Consider the following 16,145-nt stretch of genomic DNA (forward strand, 5'->3'; position numbering starts at 1 on the left):
GAGCAGTCGCAAATGCTTATATTTGTTTGATGCACAAGTGGCCTGTGCATGCATTCATTTCGTATCATGTAATGCTCTTCTGCTCACGCTGGCTTTACCGCAGTGCTTTTTTCATGCAGTGAAGCTTGATCATAGTTCGGTATTTGTCCTTTCGTTTGCCTGAAACGGACGTGCCAAGATGCATATTTGGCCTGAGCAGTCGCAAATGCTGATATTTGTTTGATGCACAAGTGGCCTGTGCATGCGTTCATTTCTTATCATGTAATGCTCTTCTGCTCACGCTGGCTTTACCACAGTGCTTTTTCTATGCAGTGAAGCTTGATCATAGTTCGGTATTTGTCCTTTTGTTTGCCTGAAACGGACGTGCCAAGATGCATATTTGGCCTGAGCAGTCGCAAATGCTGATATTTGTTTGATGCACAAGTGGCCTGTGCATGCGTTCATTTCTTATCATGTAATGCTCTTCTGCTCACGCTGGCTTTACCGCAGTGCTTTCACAAGGCAGTGAAGCTTGATCATAGTTCGGTATTTGTCCTTTTGTTTGCCTGAAACGGACGTGCCAAGATGCATATTTGGCCTGAGCAGTCGCAAATGCTTATATTTGTTTGATGCACAAGTGGCCTGTGCATGCGCTCATTTCGTATCATGTAATGCTCTTCTGCTCACGCTGGCTTTACCGCAGTGCTTTTTCCATGCAGTTAAGCTTGATCATAGTTCGGTATTTGTCCTTTTGTTTGCCTGAAACGGACGTGCCAAGATGCATATTTGGCCTGAGCAGTCGCAAATGCTTATATTTGTTTGATGCACAAGTGGCCTGTGCATGCGTTCATTTCGTATCATGTAATGCTCTTCTGCTCACGCTGGCTTTACCGCAGTGTTTTTTTCATGCAGTGAAGCTTGATCATAGTTCTGTATTTGTCCTTTCGTTTGCCTGAAACGGCCGTGCCAAGATGCATATTTGGCCTGAGCAGTCGCAAATGCTGATATTTGTTTGATGCACAAGTGGCCTGTGCATGCGTTCATTTCGTATCATGTAATGCTCTTCTGCTCACGCTGGCTTTACCACAGTGCTTTTTCCATGCAGTTAAGCTTGATCATAGTTCGGTATTTGTCCTTTTGTTTGCCTGAAACGGACGTGCCTAGATGCATATTTGGCCTGAGCAGTCGCAAATGCTTATATTTGTTTGATGCACAAGTGGCCTGTGCATGCGTTCATTTCGTATCATGTAATGCTCTTCTGCTCACGCTGGCTTTACCGCAGTGCTTTTTCCATGCAGTGAAGCTTGATCATAGTTCGGTATTTGTCCTTTCGTTTGCCTGAAACGGACGTGCCAAGATGCATATTTGGCCTGAGCAGTCGCAAATGCTGATATTTGTTTGATGCACAAGTGGCCTGTGCATGCGTTCATTTCGTATCATGTAATGCTCTTCTGCTCACGCTGGCTTTACCGCAGTGCTTTCACAAGGCAGTGAAGCTTGACCATACTTGCTTTTACGTGTATTGCGACTTATCAAAGTTTTGTAATAGCTCAACTGTTGACGCTAGAAGTGATGCATTCTATGTGAAAGTTTTATACTTAACTTCGGGGATTCATGTTTTCATAAAGTTTTCACAATATATCAGTAAGGTCGAGTTGGAAACTATGCATTTTTGGAAAATGCCCACGAACACGACGGAGACACGAGATTAGAAAGACTCAGTACTTCGCCTTTGTCTTGTCCCTCCGTCGTTTTCACGTTGATTTTCAAAGTATCTATCAAAATGCTGACAACGCTGTTTCACTGCCAGCAACCTTTGGCGTGTAAGAAAGGGAGCTAAATTTTCTCTCAGCCTGTAAACCAAGCAATTGCGGCTACTCGATGTGCGATAAATAAAAGACCAAAATTAAGAATGACCAGCTGATGTTGATAACAGGTGCTCATAGCAGCACTTTTTTGCTGTGCACTTGAATTCCTGTTTTATGTAATGTTATGGTCCGTGAGTACACAATGACACTACTACAACCAAGAAAAATTTTACTAACATTTATTTGTAAAATAACTGCTACAAAATAGAATTCTGATCCCCTTCTTAGTAGTTGCATAATTTAGCTAGAAGAAGACAGCATCATCCAACTTCCTGACAACTTGACAACAGGGTGAGTCCACAATGTACTGGACCTGTACAAGATGAAGAAAACAGACGAAAAAAACAACAGATAAATCAAAGAGTTCAAAAAATGGCACCTGAAACTTTCAACTTGCCCACCACAGCAGTGAAAAGACTCCTGTTGTCTTATGTATTTTCTGCCTGTTGGTCCGCGGGCACAAGTGCCAGTCTTGTTTATTAATAGAAGCTGCTTAGCATCACTTCATTGCAAGACTTTTCTCTATCCGCCACCCGAGAACGCGCTCTGTAGCGGTCAGGCTCCGCCTAGAGACTTGTGGCAGTGTGACGTTAATGTGGGCTATATATAGACAGACTTTGGTTGCTTAATTTGTAGCAAACTCATTGTGAGCAAATTTCATATTTGAATTCATAAAATATTTGAATGTTATATTGTAATATAACACTAAAATGCTGAGGTTTTAGAACATTACAAACTCAGCCTGCCTACATTAACAATCTCAGTGCCACAGGCATGCAAGAACTGCTTGCATAATCATGAATCAACTAAACCATTTTGATATATTGACAGGTTTTCAAAAAAGACTATTTTTGAAAACTTGATATTCATATTTTTCTCTTAAAGGGCAAGTTACTGTTGCTGAAAAGAAAAAAAAAGCAAGTCGTATACAATATCTGATACTTTTTGTTTGCAGTTTACAGCTGCACATGGTGAAAGGCTGCATGCATGAGTGTTTGTTGTGTGCCATTCATGGTATTATTTCCGAAATCCTTATTCAATTGACATTTAGTAATCAGCCTATAAATTTTCTTGTTTTTTATTTTTCATTCCGTGCATTAGATATGAATATATTTTAGTTCAGGAAAATTTGCTCAATGAAGGGAAGTTTTCCTACTTTTGGCAAAAAAAAAACAAAACAAAGCAAGAACTAGTTCTAGAACTTTTATGAAAGAGACAGGTTTGAGGTTTGACGTGATGAGAAGTCAATAAAGAAGGAATGCCACAGAAAGGATTGCCTCAACAAAGGAATTTGGTTCGTTGGGGTAACATACATTTGGCAATGTTTTTATGTACTTCTAGTTAACGCTCCACCACTAGCTTACAACAAGGAAAAAAAATAAGGTGGTGCATGCAGAAAGTTAACTCATCACATAGCGTGAAAATTTGACCCAGAACAAGAGAAGGAACAAAGACGAGTGCTCACCTCCAACAAGATTTATCTTGAAGAGCAAACATATATACTCTTGAAATGCAAAAAATAGACAAATCATTCAAAAAGCCCACAACTGCCATGCACGAAAACCTTACATCCTCAGGAAAGACAATTCGTTTTGACGAATCCCTAGAGACAGAGTGAGAGAAAGTACTGATGCAGCTCAGCTCTAGTCTACAAATCTTTTTCGCCACGACAATTTCTCTTGTAGTTTTTTTTTCCCAATGATAATGGTGTCACACAAAAGTGGTTTAGAGCCACACCTGCTGCAGTGCAAGGCCAAGAAACGATTGCGACCATTCTTGAGGTTACAAGGGTGTTCATTGCAGCACGTGTGGCTGCAAAATGATTTTGCGGGACATCATTATTGCTGGAAGAAAAAACAACAAATAAAATGACAAGAGAAATCATCGAGGCAAAGAGGATTTGTAGACTAGAGCTGAACTGCATCAGCACTCTGTCTCGGGCTTTGTCAAATTGTCTATTTTGAAAATGTAAGATATTTGCGCATGGCAGTTGTGGGCGTCTTGAATGATTTGCCTGATTTTCACATTTCAGGAGTATATATGTGTTTGCTCTTCAAGATAAATCGTCTTGGAAGTGAGCACTCGTGTTTGTTCCTTCTCTTGTCCTGGGTCAAATTTTTGTGCTATGTGATCCGTTATGCATTACCAACATGCCTAACTTCATACTTTCGATCCCTGAAGTCAGTCCTTAAAGGGCCACTCACCAGGTCCCATAACAAACTGTGGAAGTTGTGTATCTAACGGAGAGCATTATACCACAAAAAGTTTTTCAATCGGTTCATTACGAGCTGAGAAAACAGTTTCTTCTTTTTTTAACAGCAGGAAACAAGGATGAAAGGAGGCAAGCCCAAAACCCTTGCCACTTCCCCGTGTAGCCTTCACAAGCCAAATCTCTTTCCTACCCTCTCCAGCATCCAACCAAGAGGTCACGTGCACATGACGTGCTCAAACAAGCCCAACTCTTGAGCGCGCGAGCGGTGTTGTTTTGTTGACCAGCATTGTATTGTGTCTACTGCCTGTTTTTGCGACATTGTTTGGAAACGCTGGCTTTGATGCGGTTGAAAAGATGAGCATAATGAGTGCTCGAATGCGCAGGACCATTAATTTCTTTTCCAGGACAGGAGTCTGCTTGATGCAGTAACCGCGGAGACACAAACGCATGCGAAACGCCAGCACATTAGCTCGGCATCTCGTTGCAATTCACGGGGAAAAAATGCAAAAGACAAACACATTCTTCTATTGCGTCTCAATATGTATCCCAAGTTTTATTCATCTCTTCAAGCAACAAATTACATTAACTACGCATGTCACGTTAAATAATTTTCGTCATGTCACGTGCCACTGTTGGCAGCGTCAGAGCACAGTCGTATACATATAGGACTAACGTCACTGCACTGCTGTGTATGTAGGGCGATTCATACTTGCACATCATAACCTCCTTCTCTGGGGGCGTGACCCCCCAAAAAAAGGGAGAAGCGTTCGTTTTGAAATTTGACCCATTTCCGTGTCGCATAAAGTTGCAATGTTTGACAGACGTGACCACAAACTCCCGATGTACGCATTGCACTTGTCAACTCAAAATCGCCAAACCCGGTGAGTGGCCCTTTAAAGAAAAGCAAAAATTAGAGGAGGAGACATGAAGAATGCTTAGAAATTTTGCCATATGTCTACACTAAAATGGAATGCTATTATTAATTAGAAGAATGTATCTTTTCCTTGGCAACCAGCAAACATGACTGAGAACACACGAATACTTTTTTGTCCAAGTTATCTGCTAAAGAGCCGAGACAAGCTCCGTGAAATCCTCTTGAACAACTTGCACAAGTAATGTCCAATACTACCCCACTATATTGTGGTTGCCGGCAGACACAATGTAACTTGTAAATACTATCTCTTGGCTGTACGTGAGCAGCCATGGAGTTTATGAGGGGAAATTTTTCGATCATACCATTCTGTATGCATTGCAGCAAATGTTTGCGTAGCATAACTTGGTTAAGGTTCAAAGTTTCTGGTTTTCTGCCTGACGCTATATAATACATGTTGGCAATTGCAAACAAGCCACAGTCAAGTGTGTTGCACTGGTTTTGTGCCTTCATTGTTTGAATGGTTAATGTTGGCGATTGTAATTTTAGAATATGACAGATTTGCCTAACAGCGTCAGGAGGGGTATCTTGATCAATTGAATCATATATGAAGACTGTGTTTTTGTCCGCACCAACATTTGTTACTGTAAGCCAATGATTGGGGTTCTGAACATGCAAGATTTGAACGAAAGGGCCTTTGATTTGAGTGAATTGTAAACATCGGCCCAGTAAGACATCTTGAAAGCCGACACAAGTAGGATACTTTTTCTGAATTAAATACTGTGCGACATTTATTACGCTATCTGATATGGAGGTGCCCTGTACCAGAACATTTAAATCTGCATCTGAAAGAGAACAGTTGCAAGGCCTACCTTTTTTACTTGATTTGGGAAAAATTTACGCTTGACAGCTCTCACTTTTTTTGGCCGCCCCCTTCTTGCTTTAACCAAAGGTACCACAAGTTTTGTACTGTTAGAATGCCCAAGATAACTTGTGGCAGTAGTTTGTGCTAACTGAGCTGGTGCAGCCTTTATGGCTGCTGAAGTTTGGTTACGAGGAAATGTGGTTAAATTTCTGAAGAAAGCCTCGCAGGACGAAAGTTTTTCCATTAACTCCTTCTCACCACAATTAGATAATACGTTAGCCACGGTTTTTGACATTTCGCAAAGACTCCTATAAGCATAAGTATACTTCTCTTGTGCAGTGTCAAGCTTCACACAGGGTGGTGACTGAATGCTGCTTATTACCACTAGTGTGGCACTAGTGGTTGTGCAGCTGTCACTCAGGAAATGATCCTTGCACCACCTGTCTGGTATGCAAGCCTTGTCGAAAAGATCTCGCTTAGTAAAGTCACGCACTGCTAAAATATGTGCACAAGGCAGAGTGTACTGGTTATAAAAAGCACATGTGCAAGAAGCCAAGCACAATGAAACACTATAGTACTGTGATCTTGGTGAAACTACAACATAAGAATTAGGAGTGGAAGTGACTTGATAACTTACATTTTTAAACTTCTCATACTGCTCTAGTACTTTACTTGTAGCCTCATAAGTGCAATTACAAGACAATTCTAGCTGAAATGAGTCATTGAAATCATTTATGTTTAGGTTCAGCTTCATTTCTTTAAGCTTAGAGAACTGTAGAGATAAAGAATCGTTATCAATGTAACCTACCAATGCTACTATTGCTTGAACCAAATGCATGCTTGAAGAGAGATAATTTTTAATCTTTTGATTGTGGCACTCAATGCGATTATTAGTATTATTACCAAATGTAGGAAGGGCTTGCCGATATGCATGTACCCACATTTCCTCACACAAGTGCCAGTTATGCATATAGTAAGAAATGAAATCTGTGCAAGTCATAGCTTGGAGGTTAGCAAGCTTATCGAAGTAGTCTTGCTCAGTGGGGGAATAAACTAAGCTTTTTAAGAGAGGAAGCAACTGATCACGTTGCTGTCTAGCTTTTTCATTAACCTTTTGCTGGAAACAATGCAACACATGCCACGTACACAAAAGTATGTTAGAATTAGGAAGAATACTGGTTAAAATGTGCAGTTCATTGAGATCTTTATCAATCATCACTACTTTGCAAGCAGACACAACAAATGGGTTGAAATCTACAAACTTTGTGAACATGGGCTCAACAATTTCAGTCGTCTCATTTCGTAAGAAGGCATAACACACAGGTCTCCCACGACCACGACCATCTTGAACTAATATAGAGTAAAGAATATAACCCTCAATATTCACTTTATACGTTCCATCAATAAATAGAATCTCTGGATACTTTTCCAAAATCTCACGCATGTGCGTTGTTTGAAGAAGTATGAATTGCAGGTTATTATTTTGATTCATTTCATAGTGAATAACCCAGTTTGAATTATTTTTTAGCAAGGTCTCTAACTTCTCTAAAACCATTTCACCATGAGCCTGCTCATTGCGGATAGGAATAGAAAATCGTTGCTTGTAATTATTAATGTCCTTTGTAGTTAACTTCTTACCAGTTTTTTGCTCGACCAAATTTTTAAAATCCTTTGCGCCAATATTACACTTAGCTAAGTCAAAGAATTCTTCTTTTTCTCCATGATTCAGGAGCCTCTTCTGAGGATACAAATCATAATATTCTGTGGGATGGTTATGCTTAGCTTGTTTGATTGATATGTGGGGTTTAACGTCCCAAAACCACCATATGATTATGAGAGACCCCGTAGTGGAGGGCTCCGGAAATTTCGACCACCTGGGGTTCTTTAACGTGCACCCAAATTTGAGCACACGGGCCTACAACATTTCCGCCTCCATCGGAAATGCAGCCGCCGCAGCCGTGATTAGAACCAGCGACCTGCGGGTCAGCAGCCGAGTACCTTAGCCACTAGACCACCACGGCGGGGCCTTAGCTTGTAGTTTAGTTATCTTGTAGTGCAGAGTAGGCGATTTACATAGGCTTACCGATACTGTCATTTCACAGCCAGTATCATTGTAAGCTTGCTTTGGTCGCTTTCCTATCCCCCTGGGCTTTATTGTGCGACCGTGAATGCAGCTATATTTAATCCTAATATACTCGAAGTCCTTATCTTCTGATGTGAATGGACTTTTATTACTCTTATTTATCATGACTACATGCCTGCCCTCCCTGCACCACTCATCAAAGCTTTTCTTAAAAAAGGAAAGTTATCAAATGTTGCATTTAAATAAACTTTGCTACCCCCACCATATAGTGTATTTACTGGGTTATTGAGGACAGTTGGGTTGGCACCACTGTTTACACAAATAGCCTGGGCACCAGGGCTGGCAGGCCTGCTTCTGGATGTCAAAGCAGCCTCACAATACTTGTACTGCACAGCTGCAGTGCACTCAGCTTCCATAGGGTCACCAGCCTCTGTGCCAGGATCGCGCTCAATTCGCATGCAATCCCGAGTCAGTGCTGGTAGATGGCTTTTGCAGACAGAAACCTCGTTCACAGCGTCATTCGTGACAGATTCACAGTGAGTCGCGGAACTAACTGAGCAGTCTTTCAACTGCTTGCTAGGAACACGCTGCACCTTTTTAAAACTATCACGAATGACGTTGTGCGAGACACTGGCTCGTCCTTCAGGCTTTCTACCACAGACAGCGGAAGAAGCAGACTGAATCTGTTTCTGGCTCACAACTGCTGTCATAGGTGAAGTGGACCTGATGGACTTGGCAGCTGTCACAGCAAGAACTTTGCCTTCACTGTCTGCACACAGTTTAGAGCTCTGTTCTTGCTTGTGCAGTGCCGCAGCCTTCCGCCGGCTCTTCTTTGACTGCACCAGTTTCCACTCACTGTCGCCACGCTGGCCGACAGCCTGTGGCACAGCTGCTTTTCCAGCACTGGCCTCCTCTTCCCCCACAGAAGAGCGCACAAGAGCACTCTCATGCTCCTGTGAGGCTCTCCTTATTTTCCTGTCACAAGTGCTGCTTGCACCTCGTCTAGGGATCATTGGCTGAATAGGCCTCTCCCCAGTGTTTCCCTTGCATGGTACACTTGTGCCATGGAAAATGGGGGAAGGCCGGCTGTCCCAGGTCCACCAAGCCTTGCTTTCCTTGCAGCGAACGCGGACACCGCCAACGAGCGTAAAGCCAATACCATGAATGGTATTGGCCAGTTGGTCAGTGTCGTGTCTCTGCATGAGAGCACTGCTGGTTTTCCAGACAGGAGCTGGTGCAGCGGAAGGTCCACCTACTGCTGGAGAATATTGAACTGCATGCATACCAAGTGCTGGAAAATCGACTTCCAAGTTGATGGAAAAGTGCTCCTGCCGAGCCCACCCACTCCATGCAGATGCCTTGGACTCCTTGTAGGACTGTTGGATGTGTCTCCTCTCTAGATGGGTGGACAAGGCACAGGCCTCACGGTGCAGGAAGTCTGCCAGCCCCTTGTTGCCAAGCCGGCTGGGGTGGACACCATCCCTGCTCAGGAATCCAGGCCAGCTGTCCACAAGACTATCCAGGATAGTGAAGCCCCTCTCCAGGCAAAGCTGTGCGAGTGCGGCATTCACATTCTTGTAGTGGTCATTCAAATGACAAACATCACACAACTGTTCTTCCCCTTGGCGGTACCGATTCTGCCCCCGAGGAAGAATGGCAGAAAAAGCTACATGCAACGTGGGATTGCTTTCGATGATTCCCTGAGCGAGCTAGCGATATTTGTCCTTGCACATGTTGACACTGTCAACAGTGTTGTTCGTGCCAACATGTACAATGACAACATCAAAACTGGCCAGCTTGTCAGCAATCATTGAGAGCAAGTGCTCAATCCTTATTCCTCTGTGTGCGGCAACGCTAACAGACAAGCCACGGCGCGATGGGAAATACTGGTCGACGTATTTCACCATTGAATCGCCCGCTACTAACACAGGCGTCATGTTGCGCACACTTTCAATTCAGAATTACACCATGAAAAAAAAAAAGAAACAAGAAAGTGAATATTTAATCTAAAACACGGCTGTCAACTACGCAAATGCACTACGACACAGATACGAAGCACGTTAACACGGATGACCAAAGAAAGGGCCACGCACAGATACTGCTAAATCAGCCTACACGCGAAAAATCACAAAAATACGTATTGGGATGGATATAAACAAAGTTAGTAAATATAAAATAGCAGTGAAAATAAGCGGTTGAGCTTAGATGAAGATGATGTTCGAGGCTTGCGAATATGTAGCAGAACAAGGCCTGTAGACAGCTCGCAGAAGCAGCAACCAGCCGTACTCCAGCAGCAGCAGCAGCAGCAAGTGAGCGTCTGCTGGCCAGCTGAGCCACGTTCCGATTCGGTAAATTCGAACAACGCGCTAAATCAAAAACGACGTAAGTCATGACAATTTTTGTGACGTCACTTCCGTGCGGCGCAGCAACCGTTTTTGTGTGGGGATGGCTACAGCGCCGCGCGGCGCAGCAGCCATTGCCTTTTTCTTTTCTTGCGGCAGGCATCGTTGTAGAGAAGGCGTTGGTTTAGCTCAAAAGTCTATTTGTTAAGCTATAAAAAATATGAAAACATTCCTTAGGTTTACGTTAGTAAAACATTTCGAAATGATACGATTTTGTCTGTTATGGTATTCACCGCGGCAGGTTCCGTTTTGTGAAACAGGTGGGGCTGTCGACACAGCAAGCAAGTCACCTGACTGCTGCGGCAGCATCGAGCAGTGCCGAACAAGCTCTCTCTCTACTTCTGCTTCGTCGACCTCCGCAATGACCAGTCAAAGCCAGGGGGTCCAGCAGCTGCTTGCCGCTGAGAAGAAAGCCTCGGACAGAGTCGCCGAAGCCCGAAAACGTAAGTTCCAGCGCAAACGACAGGTCGACCGCAGCCGCTTCTTTGTGCACTTGCTATGTCGTTTAACCATCTTCCTAACGTTCGTTTTCTAAATTATGTGTCCAAACAGTTTTCTTTGCTGTTGCCCCGGGCATGCGAAGCCGCTAAGGCTCTTCAATTCTTGATTTGGCGTATGAGGGGATCCTAAAGTTGGCAAGGTTCTATTTGGCGTTGCATAAGTGGTTGCCAGACTGGAAGGGTGGCTGTTGCCAGACTGCCGCTAACTTTGTCAGAAAAGTTTTTTACTGTAGTTGTGGCTTCTCCGTAAGAGTTTGGTGCTATCCGCGGTGAATTTTGCGAGTGCATGAGCGACGCTGGCCGTTTTAATTAACGGAATGGACCGAGCCTAGCAGAAGTCGAGCGCGGCGCTGCCGTGCAATTAAGAGGCCGTTTCAATTCCGTTTTAATTAACGGAATATACCGCGCCTAGCAGAAGTTGAGCGCGGCGCTGCCGTGCAATTAAGAGGCCGTTTTAATTAACGGAATGAACCTCCCATTACAGAAGTCGAGGCGCGTTCTCTTGCTGTGTGCGCAGCTGTGCGATTAAGATATCGCGTTACCAACTCCACCATCTTCGCATCGTTTGTTTTTAGGACGGTGAGGTCGCAGACTCGGAGCGAGCGCGTATGCAGTGCTGGAGCTTCGGCTGTTAACCATTTCTGGGGCGCCCTCTCGTATGAAACGGTACCCAGACAGCACGAATAAAACCTCGGGACGTCCGCGGTGTTTCTTCTCGAGGACATTAATTCTCTTTTTGTACTGAAATGGCACTATTCCAGACATCTTGTCCGTACTCATTACCTCATTACATCCTCAAAACAGCTTTTCAGGAATTTTTCAGTATGTTTCAGAACCACCACTGTGCAGCCGGTTCATTAGAGTAGGCTGTACCAGTGCCTTCTCTATAATTATAGAGAAGGCACTGGCTGTACTGAACCGGCCGCACAATGGTGGTACTACTTAGGATTTATTTCTTCTCATGGTATTTGTATACATCAAGGGTAAAATACCTTGGTGAGATCTTGTGTGTATGTTGTGTAAAGCAACAGAGGCTACAGTGCTCGACTATGACAGTAATATAAACAAAGCTTCTTTACTGAAATCGTTTATTTAAGCAGTAATTAGGTCAACTGGTTATAAGCACAGCTTTGTCAGGCATTCGAGTTCGAGTATAGTCTTAAAAAAAAGGATATGCAGTGTTAAGGCTGTCTACAGAACTCGCTTGTGTTTGTATTCTTCCTCGAATGTTTGACGCGGAGTCCCCGTCGCCACGTGTATCATGCCTAATGCATTGATTAGTCTTAGGGGCTTGCTCTCAACACCAGCGCACTCAACACGGGACACGACTTAATTTGCTCTGTCATGTCAGATACAAATGTCAATTCTTTCACGTTGGTACCAGGCTGCTTCAAAGCGCAATTCACCGTGATCGGCCGGTGCCGATAGACTCACAGGAGCATCATTCACAACATTGAGCAACCGTCATTCGACTCGTCATTCAACTTGCATGGAGGATGCCTCTCTCTAGCCTTGAGTTGATAAATTATAACAGAAAAAATTGCGAAAAATGGTGCGACAAGACGATGAAAACAACAGGGCAAGAGCGTACTAACAACAGAACATTTATTACAGAGAACGAATATATATATATATATATATATATATATATATATATATATATATATATATATATATATATGGGAAACCAAATCACATGTTTACTACAAATAAAACCAGAAAAACTTCGGGCGTTTACATCCAGGTACTTTATTTCTACCTTGTTTAAGGTAAAAGATGGCTAAGCCCCACAGTTATCACCAGCTTCTAATATGAAGCCTTCAACAAGCTCTCGTGCCATCTGGTCCCTGTGACATGGAAACACTTTGGCAACAGATAAGAGAGGAGTACACCTAGAATCACTGTTGTGTGAGGCCAAACTTTACGATGGCTGACCTTTGAAAGATGGTGATCTTGAAGGCACACACACGGTGTACACCTTTCTTGAATGTAAGAACGCCTGTGTGCATGATTGTGTTCTCATTATAAACAAGCCCAAGTGCCTAAAATAATAGAGAATCCCCCTGCATCGTGTGCCACAGAAATCTTTCATTATTTTGGCTCCTAAAATTTCATAATTGCATTACACTTTGTACTGTGGGGACCTGTGTGCAGTGAAGAATAAAAGGATGGGTGCTTTGAGTGTGTCCCCCTCGGGTGAAAAAAAGATGCGTTCCTGGTGAATGCAGCCACAACAGTGGGGTTAATTTAGTGAAAAAGTCACAAAATATAGCGCCTTTTGAGTCATGCTTTCTATCTCTTCGGAGTGTTAGTGACTGTTTCGGGAACTTTTGAAATCTGAGATAGTGTTTCTAAAACAGTCAGGAAATTGGGAACATCACCGAGCCAAAACCACCTCGGTAGTAGCAATCAAACAATACAGCAAAAAAAGAGGAGGAACAATACCCCTCCTTGGGTAGCATTCATGGTGAGCGTCCCGTCAATGAATGTTTTTTTTTTTTTGTGGAACATAAGGGTCCTCTCTGTCTCTGTCAAACTAGTGGCGATGTTTCAAGGTGCTAAAAACTTGGATGGGGACTAGCACTTACTTTAAAGCCAAATTGAAATCTTAGTCTGCTTTCATTAGTTATAATTGATTTGAAGTTTCCACTCATGCAGTACTATCAAACACGGGCATCTTGAGTTTTCAAATTTCAATTTGGTTTCAGGGGTCTTATAAGATTAATAACTTCTGTATTGGTTTATATGTGAGAAAAAGCAAAACTCAAAGGACCAGCAAAAGGAGGCACATTCAAGCACACCCAGTCACCGGACGAAGTGAGGTTGAATGGGCCTTGCTTTGAGTTTTGGTGGTCTTCCTCGCATGCATTGTGAACCAACTAGCCCAGTTTTTCATGCTTCTGCACCAGTTTGGTTTGTTCCATGTTAAGTGGCGTACTTCATGAGTGAATATTGTGGGAATGCATTTAAAAAAAAATGTGTTGTGAATACCTTTATATGGAAGTGTGCATTTTGCTTTTCCATCATCAGCCTTACTACACCCACAGCAGGTCTAGTAAAAGCTTCATGACAAGTAAAAGTGTTGAAAGAGACTAGTTTTTTTTTACGAAGTCTGAGATCACTTATGGAGAAAGTATTTAGTAATTTATTGTCAGCTTAGTTTTTACAACACTTGCATAGACTGCTATTGCATTACCTGCGATGGAATTATAGCATGCTACAAGTGGGTGCCACTGGCACCAGCTTGTGCTCTGCTTGCCCAATTCATCAGGTCATTCATTCTAGAAGACTGGGCGTGTAAACATACATTGCAAAAAAAAGTGAGGATAATGCCAACAACAGGTGACTTTCTTCTTGTGTTTGTGTTTATTTGAATGAACCACTAGCTCATCCATCTGTTATATAAAGCTTTATCAAGTCTTCAGCCTGACTATGCCCACTGCATGACAAAGGTCTCTTCCATGTTCCACCAGTCGACTCTGTCCTGTGCTTGCTGCTTCCACTTTATAGCCGCAAACTTCCTAATCTCATCAGCCCTCATAACTTTCTCTCCCCTTCGTGTATTTGCCTCCTATGGAAATCCAGTAAGTTGCCCTTAATGGCCAACAGTTTTCCTGCCTACGTGCTACGTGCCTGGCCGATGTCCATTTCTTCTTGATTTCAACTATGGGATCCTTAACACTGGTTTTTTTCCTGACCCACTCTGCCCTCTTCTTGTCGGTTAAGGTTACACCTATCATTTTCCTTTCCATCGCTCGCTGCATCGTCCTCAATTTAGGCTGAACCCTCTTTGTAAGCATCCAGGTTTCGGCTCCGTAGATAAGCACTGGCAAGAGGCAGCTGTTATGTACCTTTCTCTTGAGGGTTAGTTGGTTAGTGAGAGTGAAAGTTAGTGTTTTTTTTGTGCCGTGCATGCATCCCCCCCCCCCTCGTTGCATAAATCTCCCAGAATCGGAATCCCTAAACTTGGCAGGTGTGCATTTATAACCAAGGAAATAGCAGCAGATGAATTCGCGAGAGTAGTGGAATACGATATGAAGATTATTGGCCATTTCAAGAATAGTCTTGCATCAACAAGTTAAAGAGTCACCGTGCATGATGGACAACCTTCCATGGAAATAACAAGAACTAGACTGACAGTGTCAAGAAATTAGACTACTGATTGTTATGTGAATTTGCCAAAAATAGACATGTTCAGGTTTGACGGCAACAAGCTGACGTTGCAAAGATTTTGGATGCAGCTTGAAAGTGTGATACATCTTAGACACAACTTACCAGAAAGTAAAAAGCTTCACTACATAATCCCTGTCCTTGACGGAATGATAGTCGCTTTCATTTAAGGACTACAATACTCGTACAAAAATTACCAGGAGCCGTTAAGTTTTTGAAAGTGGGGTCCGGCAATGAACATTTGAAAGAAATTTACATGAATGCATTGATCAAGTTAGAACCACTTAGGAATCCAAAAGATGTCAAAGTTTTACGCGACCTTTGACAGACAGTGCAAGTGCACACGAATGCATTGGAAGTGCTTAGAGTTGCAGTGCGTTCGTATGCAGCAACTTATGCAGATCTTAAAGCATTGTACACCGCAAAGAATCGTTCATTGAATATCAATTTTATGAGAAGAGAAGGCAAAGTACGCAAGAGAGAACAGGAACTTCCGAAGGTGAAAAGAACATTGGTACTGGTGAAGATTCACTAAAAGGATTGATAACAGTTTTGCAAGAAAAAGTGAGGCGCAGAGAGTCTCTAGAACCCCGCCGCGGTGGTCTAGTGGCTAAGGTACTCGGCTGCTGACCCGCAGGGCGCGGGTTCGAATCCCGGCTGCGGCGGCAGCATTTCCGATGGAGGCGGAAATGTTGTAGGCCCGTGTGCTCAGATTTGGGTGCACGTTAAAGAACCCCAGGTTGTCTAAATTTCCGGAGCCCTCCACTACGGCGTCTCTCATAATCATATAGTGGTTTTGGGACGTTAAACCCCACATATCAATCAGAGAGTCTCTAGAAAGTTTTGACGATGGGGAAGACAGACCACGAAGAAAATGTATTAACAGGTCAAACTTAACAAGTGAGACAGAGCTCTGTCACAAAAAGATGTTGCTTCTGTAATATAACCAATCACAGCACTGAAGACTGTAGGATGTCACTAAAATACGACAAAAGGGAAAAACTTAAGAAGAAAACGGGTGCTTTAGGTGCACGAGACCAAGTCGCAACGCTATAGTTTGTAAAGCCGTGGTAGTTTGTAAACGTTGCAAAGCAAGACATGCAACTTCCATGTGCAGGACAAAGGGCAGTGAAGGCAGTAAGCATGAAAAAAGTGACGAACGAAACGACGATGTTGCTCTTAACAAATCATGCAA

At 43.1% G+C, this 16,145-nt stretch overlaps 2 protein-coding genes across 2 annotated transcripts in view; one reads left to right on the plus strand and one right to left on the minus strand.

Annotated features, from left to right (window-relative positions):
• Positions 1 to 2,010: 2,010 nt before the first annotated feature.
• LOC142784544 (uncharacterized) lies at positions 2,011 to 5,824 on the minus strand (the record flags this gene model as incomplete). Its single annotated transcript, XM_075882991.1, has 1 exon — positions 2,011 to 5,824. A coding segment is annotated over one exon (786 nt), but the record flags the coding sequence as incomplete, so codon positions are not given.
• A 4,687-nt stretch (positions 5,825 to 10,511) lies between these two features.
• Positions 10,512 to 16,145, plus strand: part of Vha13 (V-type proton ATPase subunit Vha13) — a 108,697-nt gene continuing 103,063 nt past the window's right edge. The window contains exon 1 of the mRNA XM_037420265.2: positions 10,512 to 10,723. Within this exon, the coding sequence (XP_037276162.1) occupies positions 10,642 to 10,723 (82 nt within the window). The 5' untranslated portion in view covers positions 10,512 to 10,641. The remainder of the gene's footprint in view (positions 10,724 to 16,145) is intronic.

Source organism: Rhipicephalus microplus, chromosome 2, assembly GCF_043290135.1.
Source record: "Rhipicephalus microplus isolate Deutch F79 chromosome 2, USDA_Rmic, whole genome shotgun sequence".
In the NCBI taxonomy this organism is placed as follows: domain Eukaryota; kingdom Metazoa; phylum Arthropoda; class Arachnida; order Ixodida; family Ixodidae; genus Rhipicephalus; species Rhipicephalus microplus.